The 14,353-nt window shown below is 36.2% G+C and overlaps 2 protein-coding genes across 3 annotated transcripts; one reads left to right on the forward strand and one right to left on the reverse strand.

Annotated features, from left to right (window-relative positions):
• Positions 1-9: 9 nt before the first annotated feature.
• On the reverse strand, positions 10-2,405 carry LOC106382175 (exocyst complex component EXO70E2-like). Of its 2 annotated transcripts, none has more exons than XM_022697127.2 (2): positions 2,226-2,405; positions 10-2,127 (listed from the first exon to the last, which is right to left on the reverse strand). In XM_022697127.2, exon 2 carries the CDS (start codon positions 2,067-2,069, stop codon positions 129-131), a length of 1,941 nt encoding a protein of 646 aa, XP_022552848.2. In that variant the 5' UTR covers positions 2,070-2,127; positions 2,226-2,405; the 3' UTR covers positions 10-128. The 2 variants fall into 2 exon arrangements, with proteins under 2 accessions (XP_022552848.2, XP_013677598.2); XM_013822144.3 differs by having other exon boundaries at positions 2,230-2,404.
• An 8,256-nt stretch (positions 2,406-10,661) lies between these two features.
• LOC106429010 (basic leucine zipper 43-like) lies at positions 10,662-11,617 on the forward strand. The gene has a single exon (XM_013869750.3). It carries the CDS (start codon positions 10,869-10,871, stop codon positions 11,382-11,384), a length of 516 nt encoding a protein of 171 aa, XP_013725204.2. The 5' UTR covers positions 10,662-10,868; the 3' UTR covers positions 11,385-11,617.
• The last annotated feature ends 2,736 nt before the right edge of the window (positions 11,618-14,353 follow it).

Raw genomic sequence — 14,353 nt, forward strand, 5'->3', positions numbered from 1 at the left:
TTTTAATTCTATTAAAAGTCAACCTTTATTTCACTAAAACATATTCATGAAATGATGAATATAAATATTACAAGGTCAAATAAATTCAATACAAACATGTGTATACCAATAACATAAAGTTTAATCACTCATCTTCTGTAAGAATTGTTCAAGGATTTAGAAGAACCAGCGAAGAGATCCAACAAAAGCTTCTCAAGATCATCAGTACTGTACTTGATATACCTCTCACTCACACTGTTCTTGTGTCTACTGTAAAACGTCCAGTACGCTTGAATCACCCACATGGACGCCTTCGTCCTCACATCTTCTCTCAGCCTCTCGTCAGAGATCAGCCACCCGGTCTGCGCCTTGTACACTTCCTCAAACGCAGTGTTGAATCCTTGAAACCTCTCCCTAGGCCGCAAGCTTCTTGAACCTGAACCTGAACCTGATCCAGAACCTGAACCTCCATCATCCTTGAGGAAAGACAGGACAGGGAGCCAGGTGGAGCGTTCGTACTCCGTCGCTTGCTGCTGAAACTTCCACGTATGTTTTCTGTTCCACTTGTCGCCAAAGATATGCTTCAGCTCGGACTTAAGCACTTTCCTTGTCATGTAATGTATGTTGTTGAGTAGAAAGATGTGCCTCAGAGAGACGTCTCTGTACAGCTTCGCTTTCTCTTCAAGGTTAGCTTCAAGAACCGATGTAATAGAGTAGAAATGCTTAGTCATCGCTAAAAACTTCTCCGGCGAAGAAGAGTTCTCGTAAGCAGACTCTTCTTCAACCACCATCGCCGGATTGATAACATCCGGCGACGGAGGTATTGAGAGATATTCCACATCATCATGCTCCATGAGAAGCGAGTCAAGAGTCTGGCTGAAGTCCGTCAACGCCATGAGGTAGTTCATGACGTAGTTAGTAAGCGGGTGGACCGCTCCTCCAGGGAAAGGATGAGAGGAAACATCAGAGGCAATAGCGCTTTTGAACTCGAGAAACGTCGCTCTCGCGCATTCCCCGAGCCTCCTCATCACTTCTCTGTACTCCCCTCTCACGGAGGAGCCGAGCTGATTATCAGAGAAGAGTACATCAATCTCTGGTAATAGCTCGGACGCCAGCTCGTACATTTCGAGGATCCTGAGGAGTTTCTCGGGCTGCCGCGGACCGAGAGAGACAGCTTCACCGAAGTTAAGCAGCTGCATCACAGGAGCCTTCACCGTATCGACAAAACACGTCACAGACTCCTCCTCCTCCTCCCCGAAGATCTGATCGTTCAGAGACTTCTCGCTAACTAAGTACATCTGCACGATGCTTCTCATCACGCGAACCCATTTCTTGATGTTTGTATTCAACGTAGCCCAATCCATCTTCAGAACATCTTCAATGCTCAGCTTCTCGACCTCGTGGTGGTAGAGAAACTCGTCAAGAGCCTCTTTTCTAACCGTTGTACACACCTGGAGACACTCCCGGTCGTACCCCGAAGCAATCATGGTGGTGGCAATGTTCTTGAGATCTGATATAACCTCAGGTCGAACCAAATCGATTACAATCTCCTCTGAGTTTCTTCTACTGCTTCCTATGATCAGATCCTCAGTGGACGCAGCGCCGAAAGAGCCTTCTTCCAGGACAAGATCGGACCTAAAGGAAGCGTGTTCGAGCTCGAATGGTAACTTGTTCTCCGAGAGAAGATGATTGAACTCGTCTTCAAGCCTCGCCATTGCCGTTTGGAGAACGTCGTGAGCTTTTCTCAGAGAGACCTCCTCTGTTGTTCCTCCGTCTATCAACACTCTCAGCTCGTTCACAGCGTCTAGAAACTCGTTCCCTGCTTCTGAGCCTAAGTCCCAGATCATGGTTTCGTCCACCTCGCGAGTCATGATCTTCTCGCAGACAGCGTTGAGTCGTGTCTTAATCTCATCTTCCTCGTATCTATCATCCTCAGAGTTTACCACCACCACACGAGACAGCTCTGATAAGAGACTCTCTAAAGCCTTCTTAGCGTTTCTAGTGAGGCTCTTGCCAGATCTAAGTTCATGAACGAGATAGTTTGCGGCAGTAATCAACTTCTCTTCTCTATCTACCTCAAACTCTCCCATCTCCACGACAATCACAGATAAGCTTTAAACCCTAACTCTCAGACAGCATTCAAAAAGCCTAGAAAATGGAAGAAAGGTTGAGACTTTGAAGTGGGAAGTTAGTAAAGATTCATAAAGGACAGATCTTTTGGACAAATCTGGGGAAGAAGAACAAACCCACTTTGAAGATAGCTCGAGAGCTGCCTTAACTCTGATTGAAATATTCAGACTTTCTTGTGGGAACACTAAACTTTCCAGGAAAGTCTTTTCTCTCTCTTCAAAAATTTCCTTATCTTCGTTTGTGTTTTGTTTTTGCTTTCTCTTTAATAAGACCAGACCTTTTTTTTTTTTTTTGTCACTATAATAAGACCAGACCACAACAGAGGAAGGAGAAGATTCAACGGAAGAAAATGTCTACGCTGTTACTTTTATTTCTATTATTATTGTTTTTATTATCACTTTTTCAGCATATTATTGTTTTTGTCCACAATCAGTTAATTAATAGACTGATGGATTATTATTTTTTGTTAAACACACTCGGCTTCTAAACAAGTGCACAAAAAAACACAACTGGCGTTATTATGAAATAGTAATATGATGTTTTAATTAAAGAAAAGCATTTTAGTATTGAGTGATAATGCAACATTAGTGGTGTTATCATGTAATCGTGCCGATTCAAATGAAAACAGGCAAGTTGAGGACCGGAATATTTCTATAGGAAAAACAACATATTAATTTCGTGGTCCAAGGGTCTGGAGGACTGAAGCCGCTACTCTCACAACTTGATCGTTGTAGGTTTCACATTGTAATAAAATACTACAACTTGATAAGTGCTTCCGCACAGATGTTTGATTTAAGTTATACTCAATGTAAACTCATAAACCGATGTTTTACTAAAAAAATCCATGTATATTTTTTTATGTTTTGTAGTTTATATATAGAGTAGAATATAATATTTTATAATATGGATGTTTGATAATAATTTTTTTATTTGTACGTAATATTTTATTATAAATTTTGCAACTTAATGAAATTTGATGTAATATAGAATAAATGTTATCTTTCTTTAATACAAAAATTTAGTTAATATTTGTACAATATTAATAATGGTTAATATATAAATATCAATTTGGTTAGATAAACTTCAGAATTGTAATTAGTTAATTTAAATTGATTTTAAGCGTAATGGCAAAATTTGTAAATTAAAAAAAATACAAAAAGTATTTAGTTTATTGTAAATGTAATGATTAAATGTGTATATAAAAATAATAATAAAAATACTGCTATTTACATTTCTAAACAATTTTCATTTATTCATGTTTTTAAATAGTACCAAAAAATATTCTAGTTTTAATAATATATATTTGATTACTCATAACGTGGGCAGAAATTAAAGATGGTTACAAATTTATTAAGTTTAAGATTGAGGTTGAATTTGTGGCTATGTATCAGCTTGTGGAGAAATAAATGTTTACTGAAACTTTACCTTATCACACACGCATATGATATTTCAGGTACTTTAGTCAAAAGAAAAAATATATCTTGGTTGACTTTTGTAAGTCAAGTCCATAAAAATAATGTGTAGTATTTAAGACTTTTAATAAACTGAGTAAAATATATCAAGATACATACTAGAATCGATCGGTATAAGAAGAGAAATTGTAAGATAATAATAAATCAAAACAACTTTAAAATCTTATAATATTAATACAAATTACAAAGTTATAGAAACAATATATTAGTGAAGTGCCTTATAATAGTTTCGTTTTTTTTTGCTAAATATATAATAGTTTCGTATTTGAATCGAAAATTTGAACGACTCCATTTGCATGTGATAGAACACGATCCTACTAATTATTGCTATTTCTATAACTATACAATTCTTAATGACTTAATATTTGGCACATGATATTCTTCAGTGTATGATCAATATAATCATATACGTGGTGGATCTACAAAGGTAAATTATTTATCCCCAAATATAGAAAGGATTGTAATAAAGGTAAACATGGGGATCATCGGTAGTTGACTGTTGTCTATATTCCTATTTATTTCTATAGTACCAAATTCAGAGCAATCAAGTTTTACTTTTTTTTTTTGAAATCACACAGCTGTACAAGTGCTCTGCAGAGCCAAATATGCAAAGCAATTGTTTAGTGCTTTACATAAAATTCTACATCAATAAAATCTAAAGTCACAGCAAAAAATCTATAGATTTTTTTCTACGGTAAATTTTTTAAAGCTACAGCCCTTACCAATCGGACCCATGATCTGTTTAGCAAAAAAGAAATAAAAGGTAAACATGATATGTAATGTTTCATTATCACTATTTATTTTCGAAGCTATTTTTTAATATAAATTTTAATTAAAAAGGGCCACAAAGTGTATGATACTGATATAGACTTATATAAATACATAAACAGTAATTTTTCATTAAGTCTCTCATCACTAAATAAACAAAAATAACTGAGAAATAAAAACGGATAAAATAATTGTTCTCGAAGAAACTTTCATGTATTTTTAGATAGTTATTTTACAAGTATCATCTAATAAGAATGTTTGGAAATAAGGATAGTATATTAAGTGAATATTGTTTGGCTACAGGTTTAATTACTGTTCGTATATTTTTAAACAAGCATAAGCCTTTATAAAAATTGCAAATTCTCGTGGCCCATTTATCTTCTAAACGATATGGTTTAGCTAACCTTATAACCTAGATTAATCACATACCTATATAATCTAGATTTCTCCACACCTCACCACAAAAAAACAATTATAAAAGTTCTATTAGCTTCTTATTAGCAGTCGGCGACCTTTTCTTTTTAACTTACTATGGCTATGGTTAGAAACAGTGAAATAACTATGTTGAACTATCTGGCCCTGGAGACGTAATGTTAAATGATAAAAGATAAAAGATAATGCAAACATGTTCTTCTCTCTGATGTATAATAAGGCATGATTAACCTCGGTCTTTTATCCGGAGTTCTTAATTTATGATTTGATTTTTTTTTTTTTACACTTTACGACTAAGAAACAGCTCTTATATCTATTATTTAAGAGACGGTTCTTAGTTTTTCTTAGATTTTAAGAAAAACTAAGAACCGTCAGTTAGTCGAATATAAAAATCCTAGTTAAGAGACTTTGGTTAATCATGGTAAGAAAAAGCATACACATAAATATATCCATGATAGACCAAAGATTGCGGCTGAGATGCCTCGGATACCTTTGCTTTATGTCATGTGGTCGAATAACTACAGTCTTGGCACACTAAAATTAAGTTCTTTGTATCCAATCTTGTTCTTTTAGAAACCAACTACTCTGCTTTGGCTCACTAAAAGTTAACTATTACACACACGCTTTTCTCTAAAATAACTAGCGTCATGATCGTTAGCATGCTATCTGTTGTCAAAGGTATTATTGTTTATATTTTGGTTTGGTAAAAGAAATTATAAAAATGTATGTAGAGCTTTATGTTCTTTTTTAACACCCATGGCCTATTGAAATCAAAACTAAGATTGTAACTCAACAATCAAAGACTCAAACTCAAACTTGTTTATTGATAATCTTTTTGAGGAAACTTAACTCAAAACCTCAAAAACTCTCTGACTCCATAAGTTATACCACATCATGGTATCTCCTTATATAACAATTCTATTTTCCTAAACTCATTAGGAATTACATATTTCCTTTCTCTTATATTTCCTTTTATCCTTATCCTAAACTTATTAGGATAACTTGCACCTTAAGTCATCTTTAAGCTTATGTCAACAATCTCCCCCTTAAGCTTAAGAACCTCATTTGACACATCTTGGACTCCAATGAAGCTTCTCATCTCCTTGAACTTGATTCTCCCAAGTGCCTTAGTTAGGATATCCGCCTTTTGCTCTACGTCGGCTACATGCTCAACATCGACCATTCCATCTTCAACGCACTCTCTTATAAAGTGAAACCTTTTGTGTATATGTTTGCTTCTTCCATGGAATACCGGATTCTTGGTTAAGGCAATAGCAAACTTGTTATCAATACGTACGACCGCCTTTTCTGTTCCATTGTTTGTAATCTCTCCAAGTAATTCTTGCAACCATATTGCTTGCTTTGCTGCCTCTGTTGCAGCCATAAACTCGGCTTCACACGAAGACAATGCCACAATTTCTTGTTTTGATGAACACCATGAGACTGGACATTCATTCAAATAAAAGATATGTCCCGAGGTGGTTTTGCTGTCATCTGGATCCACATTGTAACTACTATCGCTATATCCCACGAGTCATTTCTTGTTGTTACGCAGATAGTTCAAACCGTAGGAGCAGCTACCGCGCAAATAACGAAGCAAGTTCTTTAAGCACAGTCCGTAAGGCACCTTCGGTTGATGCATGTACCGACTCAACACACCAACGGAGTATGCAAGATCAGGTCTCGTGTGAATCATATAACGAAGACAGCCGATGTTCCTTCTATACTCAGTATCGTTGATCCTTCTTCCTTAGATGCTTTTGACAGTTGAACACCGGTCTCAATAGGTATATGACTCAAGTTGCATTCATTCATTCCAGCTTCTTCTAGTATTCTTTTAGCATATCTCTCTTGTTTCAATATTATGCCTTCCTTGGACTAAATCACTTCAATCCCTAGGTAATAGGTAAGCTGACCGAGATCACTCATCTCGAATCTAGTCGCCATCTCATCTTTAAACTCTTGTATAATACCTAAGCTTGACCCTGTAACTAGCAAATCATCAACATAGACAACAACCAGAAGTGTACTTCCTCTCGATTTTTTTCTGAATAACGATGGCTCCTTAGAACACTTAGTGAAGTTCAATTCCTTCAGAATTGATTTCAGTTTGATGTTCCAGGCCCTTGGCGCTTGTCTTAAGCCGTAAAGTGCCTTATGCAATCTGTATACCTTGTCTTCACTACCTTTGATCTTAAAACCATCAGGATGAGACACATATACTTCTTCATTTAAATCTCCATGTAGAAACGCCGTTTTCACGTCCAGATGATGAATCTCCCAACCGTTGGACGCGGCTAATGCAACAATAACTCGCACAGTCTCCATTCTTGCTACCGGAGCGAACACTTCTTCAAAGTCTATACCATGACGTTGTACGTATCCTTTGGCTACAAGTCGCGCTTTGAATTTCTTGATACTTCCATCTGCATTGCGCTTGATCTTGAAGATCCATTTTAAGCCAATCGCTTTGCATCCTAGAGGAAGATCAACTAGTGTCCAGGTCTTATTTTTCTTTATCGACGTGATTTCATCTTCACATGCTTCCCTCCACACTTTCTCGTGTCTTGCTTCATTCCAGTCAACTGGTTCCTCATTAATCAACAAAAGTATTCTTTCGGTCTCAAGTATCTCGGTCATCAAGACATAATCATCAAGATATGCTGGTCGTTTACTTTCTCGAGTTGACCGTCTCAACTGTTGGGGCTCTGTATCAAGATCCTCTGTTTCACTGTCGGCTTCTTCTTCTTCTTCCTCGAGAGCATCATCTTCTTCTTTGTTTGTAACTTCCTGCTCAAGGTTCCGCGTCGCTTCCTTCTCAAGGCAACGATCCGGAAAGATCACCTCTTCATGATCATCACGTGAATCTCCTTCCATTGCGTTCCAGTTCCATGTTCTTTCTTCCATAAAGACAACATCCCTGCTCACTACTACCTTGCGTGTTTTAGGATCTAACAATTGATAGGCTTTCGTTCCTGGTTCAGTTCCAAGATGAACTAGCTCTCTTGATCTGTCGTCTAGCTTTCTGAGGTGAGGCATGTTGTTCTTAGCATAACAGACACAGCCAAAAACTCGTAGATGCCCCACGTTTGGCTTCTTCTTCTTGAAACACTCGTATGGTGTCTGCAATTGTAGGGTCCGCGTCCCAATCCTATTGATCAAATATGTTGAATGTCTCACCGCCTCTCCCCATAAGTAGTTTGGTACCTTTGTATGCTTCATGATACTTCTTGTCATCTCCATCAGTGTTCTGTTTCGTCTCTCAACGACGCCGTTCTGTTGTGGAGAATATGGTGTCGTTAAGTGATGTTGAATTCCATGTTTGTCGCAGAACACTTAAAAATCGTGAGAGTTGAACTCTCCGCCTCTATCTGTTCGTAAAGTTTTGATTGTAGCTCCCGACTCTTTCTCGATAATACGTTTGAAAGTTTGAAAGCGCTCGAACGCTTCATCCTTTCCTTCCATTAGTATTGACCACATATACCGAGAGTGTTCGTCTATCAAGACAAAGATATACCTCTTCCTTCCTGCGGTTGGTGGTGATATTGGGCCACATAGATCCCCATGAACCAGCTCGAGTATATGCGTTGCACGATATGTTGTAGCCTTCGGGAATGTTGCTCTTGTTTGTTTTCCCATTAGACAAGAAGAACATGTTTCTCTATCGATATCTATGTTGGGCATACCAGTGACCATCTCTTTGGTTAACATCGACTTCATAGTATCCGTACTGACATGACCCAACCTTGCGTGCCAAACAGTCGAATCACTATTCTCTGCTAGCTGTAAGCACTTCATGCCTTCAGCCTCTATAGTAACCTTATACAAATGATTTGTTGATCTCTTTGTTTTCACCATCAAGTTCCCATCTCGATCATACAAGGTTAAGTGATCCCCTCTCATTCTCACATCGCATCATGATTCTGTTGCTTGGCCAAGGCTGATTATATTGCTCCTCAAGTCTGGTATGAAGTATACATCTGACAGGATCTTTCTCTTGCCGTCTCTGGTCATAAAAAAGATGGATCCTTTGCCTTTTATATCGATACGATAATCGTCTCCGAATTTTACTTTCCCTGTAATCTTTTCATCCAAGTTCACAAAGAAAACGCGGTTTCCCGTCATGTGGTTGCTTGCTCCATTGTCTAAATACCACACATTAATACAGTCTGAGCGTGTCTCGAAGTTGCTTGGTATAACTTTCTTCTCGTTCAGCAAAACGATCTCATGGATCATTAGTTCCTCTGCTTCATGTGTGCTATCATTCTCGTTCTCCTTTGTTTCTTGGACTTTCAGTAGTCGATCTGGACAGTCAATTACATAGTGCCCGATTTTGCTGCACCGAAAACATACTACTCGAGACGCGTCTCTGCCCTGTCTCCAATCACCTTCTCTGCCTTGTCTCCAATCTCCTCGGCTGTTGTAACATCCCCGTCCTCTTCCTCTATTACCAAACCGGCCTCCTTGTCCTCGTCCTCTACCATAGATGTCTTGATAATTCCGTGAATCATTAGTGTACATAAGTTTTTCTTGATCATCTTGTTGATCATCGTCCTGGATTCTCTCTTCATAAGCTTTTAACCTGCCGACGATGTCTTCAAACGTCGTTGTGTTTAGATCAAGCACTTGCTCAAGTGCAGCTATGATATGTATATATATTTTTCTTTGGAAGACTACTTAAGAATTTCTTGACTAGCTTTGGTTCTTCCATGTTTTCTCCCAGTGCCGCAGACTTTGAGGATAGCTCCGCAAGTTTACCCGAAAAATCATCGATTGATTCTGTGTCTTTCATCTTCATCTTGTTAAAGTCATCCATTAGCGTCTGCAGTCTTGCCTCTCGAACTCTATCAGCTCCCACATGTCTAGCTTGTATCGCTGTCCATACTTCCTTTGAGGTGTCGAGATTTCCAACTTGCACGAGCCATATCACTCTTGTCTCCATCGTCTGATCCAGGGTCTATAGTATCCCAAACTTTATGTACCTTTAGCATCACTTTCATACGCATGCTCCAGACTGTATAGTTGGTAGCGTTGAGCATTGGGCACTTGATAGAAGGATTGTTCTCCTTCGGACGGGTGGTAACGACATTTAGGTCTCCTTCGGAAACTTAACTCAAAACCTCAAAAACTCTCTGACTCCATAAGTTATACCACATCATGGTATCTCCTTATATAACAATTCTATTTTCCTAAATTCATTAGGAATTACATATTTCCTTTCTCTTATATTTCCTTTTATCTTTATCCTAAACTCATTAGGATAACTTGCACCTTAAGTCATCTTTAAGCTTATGTCAACATGGCCTTCTTCCCGTGCGACGACGGTGTGGAGATTTTTCTCGACTGGATAAAGAGAAAAAAATATTTGGTCAATAACATTCATAATCTTTCTAGACATTATATTATTACAATATTATTTAATGTCTTAGAAACCAAATTCATTCAACTAATTTTACAACCCTGCCCGAGTTTGTCAATTTTTTATCAATTGACTGAAAATTTAACCTTGTTTGATATGTTTTACCTTAAATCAAGTCAGTTATGGTTTAAGATGTAAATACATATATATACTCCCTCCATTGTTTTTAATATAAATCGTTTTAGAATTGTGCGCATAGATTAAGAAATCATTAATTTTTTATATTTTCTAAACAAAAACATCATTAAATATTTACCTAACCACAAATCAACCAATAATAAAATAGAATGTATATTATCATTGGTCATATAACATTAAGTGTTAATAAATTTTACATAGAAAACCGAAACGTCATATAATTTGGAACATAAAAATTTGTCTAAAATGACTTATATTAAAAACCGGAGGGAGTAAATAAATTAATATGACATGAGCTTGCTAGGTGCATATTTACTAAATTCTTATGTTGGAAACTTTGTTATTGCTTCACCCAATTGCTGAAAATGGGCTCCACGCCCAAGCCTCTGCTCTCATTTACTCTATAAAACCATCTGCTCTCTTCATAACCCCAATAACTCGATCCAAATTCCCAAAGCTTTTTTCTATTTCACCTACCTTTCTCCTCGAAAATAAAAAAACCCTGACTTGTTTACCAAGTTAACTCCAAAATGCAGCCGCAAGCAGACGTTTTCAGCCTCCATAACTACATAAACTCCTCGAACCCATCTCCATATCCTTCCCATTTCGCCGTATCCCCGCCATATCCAATCAACGGTCAAAACCTGAATCCCTTCTACGGAATTCAAAGTGCTACTAACAATCCACAATCCATGAGCCTAAGCAGCAACTCGACATCAGATGAAGCAGAAGAGCAGCAGACGGACAAAAACATAATCAACGAGCGGAAGCAGAGAAGGATGATATCAAACAGAGAATCAGCAAGGAGATCGCGTATGAGGAAGCAGCGACACCTTGACGAGCTTTGGTCTCAGGTGATGTGGTTCAGGGTCGAGAACCATCAGTTACTTGATAAGCTTAACAATCTCTCTGAGTCTCACGAAAAGGTTCTTCAAGAGAATGTTCAGCTCAAAGGGGAAACATCTGAGTTAAAGCAGGTGATTAGTGATATGAAAATTCAAAGCCCTTTCTCTTGCTTCAGAGACGATATAATCCCCATTGAATAGAGCATTTTTACCCCCATGCACCGACGTTCATATATGAATTATGTGTTTTATATTCGGAGCATTTTTTTAGTTTACCAAGACTCCAAGAGGAATATATATAAGTATATATTGAAAAAACATTAGTATTATTGAAGAATATATATAAGTGGTGTTGGTCAAATCATGAGTCATGTTTGTGATGAGGACAGAGTAAGGTGGTGTATGTTCTGCTTCATATTACAAAAATTTCCAAATTTCCAACTACAAACCAACACACAGACTCACAATCCCACTCTAAGAGACCTGCATTAATCATGATTTTATAGGTTAACACATGTATTTTATGTAAGCTGACATCAGTTACATGTGATTATCTTTTGGACCAAGCAAAAAGATGATGTCTTTGTGGATTGATGATGATTTATTTTATGAAACTTTCTAAATTTGATTATAACTGGCAAAGACCAAGGACAAGCTTATCTGTAACAGTTAAGTATGTAGACCCATGAAGAACAGTATTAAAATTCAATATTTAAAATTTTATTAAACGATTTTTTTCACTTGGATTTTTATTTATGGTCTCTTGGAGGCTTGGAGCATAATGAGAAATTGATGAGAATAAGTAATGCTATAGGAGATGACAAAAAAAAGTAATGCTATAGGAATTTGTGGTAACATTGTCTACTGGTAATCCATATTTATACTGAGATATGATATCCAAATACATCTTCTTGAGATTAGTTTTAAGGGCTTTTTGGAAAATTGACTAGTCAAACGTAAAACTAATCCATGTTTTTCTAGATTTTTTTTTGTCCTATTCACTCCACAAGTTCATATTATTCACGAAAATATCATTACTTTTTTTTTCTTTTCGAAAATGGCATTTTTACTCTCTCAACCTCATCATCTTCAAGTATCTACAAGATTGCCATTGCCATCAATACACCAACCACCATGAACAACCAATTTGAAACTCTTAATACACCTCAAATCGATTTACACTCATTCTTTCTTAATTCTTATGAACTAAAAACAACATATCTTTCACTTTCTCTCAATATTCATCAAAAAAAAAACTCAAAATTTTGATTCTAAAATTTTTATGGTTCATAGAGCCATTGAAACTTACGATTCTTGGTGGGTCACTTTTGTTTGAGATTCTGAGTGCTTGGAAAAGACTTTTGTGTGCTAAACAAGTTATCTCACTGGTTGAAACTATGAAATTAGTTTTTTTTTTCAGATCTGTTCGTCCAGACGACTTCCGGGTAAGTCGTCTGGCTGTAGACGACTTACATGGAAGTCTTCTGGTCAATGCAGAGGTTAATTTTGCAATTGACTTTTAAATGTGTTTTTCTAGATAACTTACATGGAAGTCGTCCATCTTTGTTTGTTAAAAAAAATTCGAGACGACTTCCATGTAAGTCGTATAAGGTAAACGGGTTAGTTTTGCATTTGAACGAATTGTGTCAGAAATTTGACTTTTCCTGGACGACTTACATGTAAGTCGTCCATGATTTTATTCTGAGATTCCGGTCAAACGTTGCTTATCATGGACGACTTCCATGTAAGTCGTCGGACGGACGACTTTCGTGTAAGTCATCTAGAAAAAAATAATATTATTTGTTTTATTTTTCAATTGCAAAACTAACCTGAGACGACTTATATGGAAGTCGTCTAGGCATAACAAAATATTGATTTTTTTAATTTTCTAATGGAAGACTTATGTGTAAGTCGTCCAGAAAAAGTTAAATTTCTGATACAATCCGGTCAAATGCAAAACTAACCTGTTTTCCCTAGACGACTTACATGGAAGTCGTCTCGAATTTTTTTTTAACAAAAAAATATTGACGACTTCCATGTAAGTCGTCTAGGTTAAAAATCAATTGCAAAACTAACTTAAATGGACGATTTCCTAGAAGTCTACCAGACGACCTCCGTGGAAGTCATATGCGTCAATGTTTAATAAACTTTCATTTTCTCTAAAACTATAAAGACTTTTTAATTGTTTTTTTGTTAATTCATGTATATTAGTCAATATTGGGGCTACTGAATGAAATTTATAACTTAATTGGTGATATTTATGAGTTTACCAACATTCATGCTTAGTAAAGTTTCTAGCTAATTGAGAAGACTTCTACGGAAGTCTTCTACGTTAGTTTTTATAAATTTGTTAAGTAACTTTAAGATATATTTATTTAATTTTCAAAAGTATTAAGTAACTTCAAGAATATTAAGTAACTTCAAGAATATCAAGTAACATGGTTTAATGTGTCTTCTTAGATCATAAGATATACTTTTTACTTATGTATCTAATGAAAGTGTTCTATCTTTGAACTTATGTAATGTTTTATTTTTTGTGAATTTGACTAAGTTTTCTTGAGAATTCTTCTCCCTTAGTTGTAATAAATTTGATTAATTTTTTGTGTTATTGTGTTTTGCTGTTGTATCAATAACTTCAATTATGTCAAGTAATTTTGGCAAAATAATATTGTGGAAAATGAACATATTTACCAAATATTTCATTAATATCTCTTCAAATTTACAAAAAAAAAGTCACAACTAAAGGAGTACACATGCAAATCACAAAACAGACCACAAACAAAACTATTATAGATCATTCTTCTACAAAGACAAGCTTAGACTCCACTTGATATGGAAGAAGACTCCATCAGAAGACTTCCTAAAAGTCGTCTGGAAGGAAGTCTTCTAGTGCATTATATTTTAGAAGACTTCCGAGAAAACTTCCCATAAGTTTTCCAAAGTCTGATCTAGATCTGAAAAACATGTATATCAAACCCAGATCTGAAAAACTTGCATATCATATCAAAAACGTTCAAATGGTTTAAAACATAAAAAATGAGTGGAAAATTAGATAGATATACTTTTATAGAACACACAAAGTACATATCCAAGTGGAAGATGAGAACCATTAAGAACATGAAAAAAAAGATAGATTAATGAGAAAGACATGAGACAAAAATGAAAAATTC

The sequence above is a fragment of the Brassica napus genome, chromosome C2, assembly GCF_020379485.1.
Source record: "Brassica napus cultivar Da-Ae chromosome C2, Da-Ae, whole genome shotgun sequence".
In the NCBI taxonomy this organism is placed as follows: Eukaryota; Viridiplantae; Streptophyta; class Magnoliopsida; order Brassicales; family Brassicaceae; genus Brassica; species Brassica napus.

What these genes read in the sequence shown, in the direction of transcription:
- LOC106382175 (XM_022697127.2), bottom strand. Translation starts at nt 2,069, where the DNA reads ATGGGAGAGTTTGAGGTAGATAGAGAAGAGAAGTTGATTACTGCCGCA.
- LOC106429010 (XM_013869750.3), top strand. Translation starts at nt 10,869, where the DNA reads ATGCAGCCGCAAGCAGACGTTTTCAGCCTCCATAACTACATAAACTCC.